This window comes from Oreochromis aureus, linkage group 15, assembly GCF_013358895.1.
Source record: "Oreochromis aureus strain Israel breed Guangdong linkage group 15, ZZ_aureus, whole genome shotgun sequence".
Classification (NCBI taxonomy): Eukaryota; Metazoa; Chordata; class Actinopteri; order Cichliformes; family Cichlidae; genus Oreochromis; species Oreochromis aureus.
The window spans coordinates 13,379,201-13,387,823 of record NC_052956.1 but is presented as its reverse complement, the minus strand read 5'-3'; the positions used below and the strand labels follow the sequence as shown (position 1 = coordinate 13,387,823).

The window sequence follows — 8,623 nt, the reverse complement described above, 5'->3', positions numbered from 1 at the left end:
GGTGTTGCAAAACCAGTGTGAAGCCTGAGCTTCTGGTTCACAGAGAATACGTGCAACTCTGCTGGATAAGAATGTCCAGAATTGTATAGGGATGAAATAAATTAAGGAAAAGCAAGGAAAAGTTCCTGTTAAGGTTAACTTAGTTTGAAGTTTGCATTACATAACCAATATGAACATGCTTTCTACCTACACAGTTCTTGACTGTCTGACCTCAGCTGCTCCTAATTATAGAGTTTACTGCCTCGTGATTGAGCCAGAAACTCCCTAAAAGAGTTCTTAATATCTACTGAACAGCACTTTGGCTTACTGATTTTAATGCTTAACAAACCTGGCATGCACTGCTGTCAGTGCAATGAAAGGGGAAAAAATGCAGGAATATTTTTGGTACATGTGATATTTTGCACTTAGTAATTTTTAAAAAAGAGGAATATGAAAAAAAATCTGTCAAAGCTTGTTGGATGCCATGTGACGTTTCTAACTTACTAGACTATTCATTGCCCATAAAAGCTACCCTGATGTTTTATTATTTGGAAAAATAATTAATAATTTCTTATGAAATAGAGTGATAATGCACTTAAATTAAATAAATAATAGAGTGTTCCCTCTGGTGATCTTAGCCCAGAGAAAAAGAATATTGGAGAAATGTTACAAGCCTTACTTGCAACAAGCTCCAGGCAAACAAACCACATTTTGTGAGCCTGGTCTCGACCGCCTGCCTTTCAGGAAATATGAGAAATGTCAGTCGAGGTCAGAGGTCTTTATTTTTACATTAATTTTCACTGGTAAGAATTAATGGGCTGTTTGTCAAAACCTAAGAGGCTGCTTCAGTGGAGTCAGTGTCGCATTAATGCTGATGAACTCTCTAGCATTCCCAGCACATCCTTCCATCAGACAAATGTATGTAACTCATGCAATCCCCGTTAAGTAATAATGATAACTAGCAATGTTCCTTTGCATAATTATCACCTGATATGGCTCAAAACAATTTTAATTTGATTTAGCTGGGGGAGATATTTCTACATGAATAAAGACAAGGAGTGGTGCAGCGTTTATGCTTTTATGCATGAGCTCTTCTGTTAAAATGTCCCCAAACACAGAATTTACACAAGGATAATGACGGTATAGTTTTTCTTTCCACAGCTGTGATCCGGATCAAACTTTACTTTTTAGGGCGATTCTGGTTTCTACCAACTGCTCTGTAGTTATCCTCTGTATTCGTTACGTAAATGTTAATGCGATGAACTGCAGAGCCGTATATAATCCTCTTTTACTTTGTCGCCGCAGGTGAAAGCAGTCACATCTCTTGTACTCGTAGACATTTGAGTCACTAAAAGATATGAAGGCAAGAGTTAGTCCAAACACCACATTTAGAAAAATACTACACCACTCCAAACACAAGTTAATTTCAAAAACATGTAAGTTTTATTAGAACAGTTAACATTCACCTTCAGTAAGTTTAATAGATTTTCCGACTACAAAAGCGCTGCGTATTTTCTCCTGCGAGTCCCTATTCTGATATATTTGATTTCGTACTACTAATTACACCGTTTGCTACACACAATTACACTTCACCTTTTCTAAACACTTAATCTTAGGACAAAAATTGATTAATTCACAGTTTTTAAATTTGTTGGTAGACAAGCTGGCATTTATTTCGTTTTTAAAAGATAACGCCCAGCATTCAAAATTCTACAAGGAAAACGAGACAGCAATAACAGCATAATGAATTCTACAGAACTACTAAAAAAATCTCCCTTGTGAACCTGGCACTCTTTCGTTTTTTTCTGTTCCTGTGTGAAAATGTCATCTCATCCAGGTACAGCACAGCTGCGTCCATTTCCAGAGCCTATACTCAAAATAACAAGTATCTCTTCTGAGGCAATTTCAACTTCAGGAAGAGTTATCATCTTATAACTTTGAGTTGCACTGAATATTGAGCTGTCAGCTAGGTTTTGTGCCCTCTTGGTTGTTGGCTGTAAAAAAACAAAAAAAACAAAACTTCATACACAGCAGCTTAGTGATGAGTATATTTCCCATTGTTAGTTCATAAATGACCCTCTAAAAAAGCAGATGGTGTTATGATATCACTATAACCATGCTTATCTGCAAGACGAGCCTTAGTGGATGTCAAAGTGAGCATCGTGAGATTTAGACTGACGCTCTAGTATGACTGAGGGCTCATATAGCAGATCATCCTCTCCAAGAGTTGAACTGTGATCCAAGTTGACAAAGTTGGGGATGTTGAAGTGAGAAAGAAAGGTGCACTCTCTGTCTGTCTTGCTCTGTTCTATTAGTCCAGTAAGCTGTTGGTGGACCCCAGCCTCCTCAATGTCTTCTTCCATCTCGTCCATCCCAGAGGAGCTGACACCTCTGTTCCGGTTGAAGGTTCCCTCGACTCGGGCCCCGGTGTGCTTTCCAGCTCTCTTTTCTTCTGCTTTTTGCTTCCCGTGACCCTTGTCTTCCTCATTGATGTAGAAATTAAAATATGAACGGGATCCTGCTAGCAACGGACGTGAGAAGGCTTTGTCATTTTCATCCTGGTGACCATCAATGTCTACCAGACAGCTTCCCGGTCGATGACGCTTTTCAGCCGAGTCTGGGTTACTGTTAAGAAACAAAGAAAGATCCGGAGTGAGATTACAGCAGGAGAAGGCTTTAAAAATATGAGGGGCTTTTATTGTCATTTTTGTCCTGAATGTAACCTTAGTTCAATAGAAATAATAAAGGAGGATTTTTTTGTTCTCCCTTGATTTTTTGCTTCTGTGTCTGTCTGGAAATGGATTCTTAAAATCACCCAAGCTGAAAAAGGAACAGGGTTGAGCAGGGGTAACCACTTACTCTGCCTTGGTTTCACCACAGAGCTGTATTCAGTCTGACATTATATAAGTGACTTCTCACCAATTTCCAGTTCTGGTTATTATTTTGAAATGGAAAATGTGCCTCTGACAATACGAAGCTCAACGCCAGTTCAAATATCTTTTGTAAAAAGCACAATACAAAATCAGTAAAGAGGCAGTTGAAAAATTACAGGCAAAAGATGAACCCTAGACTTATTCACATAATGGTAAAAGGCCTGTATTTGTATAGCGCTTTACTAGTCCCTAAGGACCCCAAAGCGCTTTACACAACCAGTCATCCACACACACATTCACACACTGGTGATGGCAAGCTACATTGTAGCCACAGCCACCCTGGGGCACACCGACAGAGGCGAGGAAGCCGGACACTGGTGCCACCGGGCCCTCTGACCACCACCAGTAGGCAATGGGTGTCCAAGCCGGGGCTCGAACCGGCAACCTTCCAATTACAAGGCGAACTCCCAACTCTTGAGCCACGATAATGGTTTGTATTCTTTCGGTATTTTTCTTAAGGCTAACTGTTCCCATCCAAACGACACAAGAGGTCACGGATGAGTATGAAAGTGATGTGAATAATATGCTATGGTTTGTGCAGTCATCACATTGTAAAGTAGTTAAACACGTTTTGGAGATTTTGGGCCAAGGTGTATAACAAAACACTCCACCACCATCACTGATGGATGATCCGTTGTGGGCCATCCCTGCAGGAGCATTCTCAAAACTAGAGGAATCATTGTCAATGAGTGATGAATTGATGGCGGCCCATCACTTTAAGTTAATTTATGTTGGCCTTTTTTTATTGGTCACTCATCTATATATGTATTCAGCATGATTCAATTATATTACAATATCTTACAACACACAGTACTGTGCAAAATGCCCAGCCATCTCTCATTTCTTTATATTTTGCTTTGAAGGAGACAGACCTTCTTGTAATTTTTCTAAAGTGCTCTTGAGCTATAGCTCTCTGGGCTTTCTGAAGGTCTTTGATTCAGAAAGCCTGGAGCGCTATAGCTCAAGAGCACTTTTTAATTTCTTTGGATATTAGCTGTTTTTCCAATCATTTTCAGGCCAGTCCTTGTACCTGATGATTTAAAGAGGATTTCTGTTTGTTTTGTTCAGCTACTTAACACTGACCTATGATTCATTCAAGCACTAAAAGGACCTAAATCAAGAAATGTGCCAGTGTTATGTTGACATGTTACAGACAGGTTAGCAAAGAACCTATTTTAAATTGTACCTTTAGGCAAATTGTTATTAGCAGCCTGTCACAAGCACACAAAATTTGTTCCCATTTCTTTAGTTACATTTTCAAAAATGCCAAAGATAAAGGGTTTTTCACCAATAAGGTAAATCCAAATGAGCTGTTAGCTGAAAACTAGGCAGGTCTTGGCATGGTTTGCAGTGTGACCTTAAAACATGGAGAAGAAACTGGACAAATGGAGGACAAAAGAAGAAGTGGGAAGCCTAAAAAACAATTTACAGCAGATGAACACTATCTGATGGTCATAGTCTTAAAAAATAGGAAAGAAATCTGGCAAAGAACTGACACAGGGGCCGAATGATACATCTAGCCTGATCCATTTACTATTAAATGAAGCCTCATTTGAAATGATCTCTGTGGAAGGGTGACTGTCAAGAAGCCACCCTTTCATTGGGAAACAAGGAGGAAATGCTAAAGTATTCCAAATTACACATGAACTGGACTGAAAATACTTGGCAACAAGTCTTATGGACTGCTGGACTTCAATGTTATTAAAACAGTGTAGGATCATCTTGAGAAAGAATGGAGCAAAAGGCACCCAGCATCCAAAGAAAGGCTTTGGGATGCCCTTCAAGGAGCCCAGAGAGCTATTCCTGCAGACTGCTTAAATAAATTACCACAAAGTTGCTTAAGAGAGTTCAGGCTGTGGTGAAGAATTAAGGTGGACATACTAAAAAATTGACTTTCAAGCTCATTAGAATTGTACAGACTCTGTTTCTGCATTACAAACTGTATTTATTTTGCACATGTTTCAAAAATGTTTACACTATTTCCAGTTTTTCTAGCAAAATAAGAAATAATGTGGGGGTGGCTCAAGACTTTTGCACAGTCTACTGTCAGAATAGCATCCCTGAAACTCATCAGTTCACTCTTAGACAGCCACCTAGATGAGAAGTGCTAAGTGCTTATTTCCTTGAGCTCTCCGGTGCTTAAAATGTCCTTGTAGGGGGAAATGTGAAAGTGGAAAGAAACATGGGCTCCAGCCTGCTATTATACCCACTCTTGATGTGGCGCTCCTGTCTTTGTGAGCAGAGTGAGAACAAAGAACATGAAAATCACGAACACAGCGAGTCCAACCCAAAAGCCGATGACGATGGAGTCTGAAAGGTCAGAGAAGGAAGAATCTTATTAGTTCAATTAAAGACTACATTCATCTCTGCTCTTCTCATTTTCTGTGTGTGACTTTTATTCTCAACTGGAAGCCTCACTCTGAGGCCAAAATTCTCAATTATGTTGTAAAGAGTGAAATTTCGTTCATTTAACATTTGATTAAAGTAACCGAATTGTTTGGCATTACAATTTGGTCTCATTAATTGGCTTGACTATTAGGCTTCCACTGGAGTATAAACCGGCACTACAGGTGCTGCACGAACTACATCTGCTACACAATGTTGCTGAGAAACAGACGGCGTTCAGCTAAAGCAATAAAGATTGCTTTAGCTGAAGATAATGCAAGGAGTAAGGGGGAGCAAAGGGTGATGAATCACTTAATTAAAAGTGCGCTGGAAGGCATGCACATAGGCTACACATAACACAGCCACAGACATAAACATTGCACAATTTAGAAGGACATCAGAAACAATGGGAAACGTCTTTGTAATGTGTTTGGCTTACATCTGTGCGCTTTGAGTCCCTCGAACGACACGGGCTCTTCGTCGTCATAATATTCATACTGCCACACATAGTCACTGCGACGTGCGCTGGTTTGGCTCCGGTTGTGGAAGTCGGACATTTCAACCTAATTTTTTTTTCGTGATTTAACAGCAGAAGACAAATCAAATCAATCCAGTCAGAACGCCATATGAATGAGACGCTATAGTATCCAAAACGTTTGCAAACAGGCAATCTCCAGGAATGTTAGATCTTTCTACTGTTGTTGAAAATAAATTCAAAGGCTGGACATTTGGGGAATCCCCCGAACAACTCCTTGAACGTTATTTCCGTTAATAACGTAATTACAAAGCGACCAAAATTTGGTAAAGAATAGAAAAATCCACCGCGTTACCGTTACGCAAAAACTCTCTCCATCCTCGTGTGAGTCCTGTAAGCGAAGCAACAGCCTTTTGGGGGGCTTCTCAGTGCGCATCACCCTTACCCAACAGCCTCTGTACTGGTGGCTCACTTACTCCCGGAGATAAAGAGATTACACTGCAAGATGCTCGTGTCCTCGAACCCATGCCAAGGCATTTGCAGTAGGTAGACTAAATGTACTGAAGACATGTACAAAACTGCCGACTGAAATTCTTCTGTGTGCGTCGATCCAATAGGATCGTTTGGATGAATTAATTTATGTATTCATTTTAAGCCAAAGTTGTGTATTTAGATAGATACTGCAAAACTGGTGCACTTTTCCTTTAGCCTGAACGTGACAAACCAGAGTGATTATATAAAGTATAATTGATGGTTTTTATGAGAATGATAATTTACGGTGATATGAATTGAATAAAGCACGAAGTAGATTTACAATGTAAGCCCAACGCAGCTAAATAGCCTGGTAATACTGTAATGATCCATCATAACATTTTGGAATAGGACAAAATTAGTCTAACGAGACAAAAGCCACAGGTAATTACATGTTAATGTTCATCTGGAATGATTCATTAGGGGTCAGTGTGTGGGCTCACAAACATGAGGAACTAAAATAAGCTATTATTACAATGTAGAATTTAATTATCCTGGCTAGATATTAATTTTATTCAGTTCCCTGATTTGTTCTTGTCTTTTCTCCCAGTAATTACACCCAATTTTCAATATGCTTCACAATTATGTACTTTGGCATGCCCACATTGCAGTACAGTATTTTAAAAGTTATTCAAGAATTCAATTTAATTATTTTTCTTAAAAGAAATTCATTAAAGACATTGATTGGAGATAGTCCAATTCAAACTGTGATGCCAATTTCAAACTTTAAAACAGACAGATAAAATATGCTGCATTTATCTATCTATCTATCTATCTATCTATCTATCTATCTATCTATCTATATATATATATATATATATATATATATATATATATATATATATATATATATATATATACATATGTATGTACATAGTATCTTTCCTGAACTTCAACATCATGTCTTAGTACTCAGAAATGGCTCTCATCTGTTTTGACCCATTACTGATAGTCTAAGATAACTTTTATGAAAAATGTTGGCCAAGTTTATTAATCTCCCACCCACCGTGTCTCTTGATGGGATACACACTTCGACATGCATCCATTTTATTTTAATGAAAGGTTGTTGAACTGTTGAAAGGTGGTGATTAATGGTTCAGAACCTGATTGTACCAAAGAAAATTTCAAAATGTTGGGATGTTACTTAGTGAGTTAAGAAATGTTTATTAAACCCTGAAACGCAACCTCATGTAAATCCTTCTTTTCATCTCTAAATGAAACAGGCAACCTTCTTCATTAGTCCCACATTACTGTAATTTATGAAGTGCCTCTTAAGCAGATGCACTTCAGCCAGTTTATGTAAGCTTTCGTGCCCTCATGGTCCACCAAAATGAATTGTTCACATTATGAAAATTACAATCACCACAATGATCACAAATGCATATATATTAAAATCTTGGTGCCATTAGTGTTCTCAGTCTGCTTTACTCTGCTGAAAATTTTATGCCAGTGCAGGCCAAGGGTTTGAAGTATTTTCTCATTTCAGGCTGGCAGCCATGAATTAAGTCAGCCAGGTTTCTTAAGGGGACAAACCCATCAAAACAGGGGGGAAACTCACCAGTAGCCAGAACTGGCTATTGGGAACAAAGTTTATTAAAATTGGCAGCTTGAAAATGTAGTCAAACAATATCACAAAAACCCAGCACTTTTAATTCAGTTCAAAGTTAAATTCAGTTCTATTTATATAGCACTAAATAACAACAACAGTCACCTCAAACCACTTTATATTGTAGGGTTAAGACCCTATAATATTAGAGAGAAACCCCAACAATCAGAGGACCCACTATGAGCATTTACTACTACAGTGGACAGGGAAGAAAATCCCTTGCAGAAGAAACATCTTGCAGAACCAGGCTCAGGGAGGGGCAGCCATCTGCCGTGAGAGACAGTGAGGGGAAACTTAAGGGAGCAGAGGGAGATAAGACAAGACACACATGGGAGAGGACCAGAGTTTAACTCATTTACTAATGGTTTAATGTAGTAGGGACATATAAACATGTGCAGAGTGCAAAACAAGTAAGTAAAGAAGAAACATTCAGTTCTGTTTGGTTCAAAACTGAGTGCATAGTTTGCTCATTTACAGACTATACACTGGGTTTTAGTGTCCTGGTTAACAAAGACACACACTTCACGAGTGTTGACGTGCCATGTGTTTCCCCCCAGCATATACCAAGAGATCCTACAGAGTGACTGATGCTTCCAGTTACAGAGGGTGGGCCCTGAGGCTGCAGGCAAATGGTGGAGGTGTTAAGGAGTAATTTGCATTTTTATAGATTTGTTTTATACTGAATGAGGGAAATGCTCTGAACTAAAAAACTAC

The 8,623-nt window shown here is 38.9% G+C and overlaps 1 protein-coding gene across 1 annotated transcript; it reads right to left on the bottom strand.

The window, feature by feature from the left end:
* Positions 1–1,472: 1,472 nt before the first annotated feature.
* Positions 1,473–6,282, bottom strand: LOC116324134 (melanocortin-2 receptor accessory protein 2A). Its single transcript, XM_031744687.2, has 4 exons — positions 6,128–6,282; positions 5,737–5,860; positions 5,123–5,222; positions 1,473–2,604 (listed from the first exon to the last, which is right to left on the bottom strand). The coding sequence occupies exons 1-4, from the start codon at positions 6,206–6,208 to the stop codon at positions 2,118–2,120; spliced, it is 792 nt and encodes a 263-aa protein (XP_031600547.2). The 5' UTR covers positions 6,209–6,282; the 3' UTR covers positions 1,473–2,117.
* Between the last annotated feature and the right edge of the window lie 2,341 nt (positions 6,283–8,623).

Bases quoted from the DNA above. Each gene is read 5' to 3' on its own strand.
- LOC116324134 (XM_031744687.2), bottom strand. From the start codon at position 6,208: ATGCGCACTGAGAAGCCCCCCAAAAGGCTGTTGCTTCGCTTACAGGAC. The intron at 5,861-6,127 runs GTAACGCGGTGG...AAAAAAAATTAG, and splicing joins GAGAGAGTTTTTGCGTAACG to GTTGAAATGTCCGACTTCCA. The intron at 5,223-5,736 runs GTAAGCCAAACA...CTGACCTTTCAG, and splicing joins GGGACTCAAAGCGCACAGAT to ACTCCATCGTCATCGGCTTT.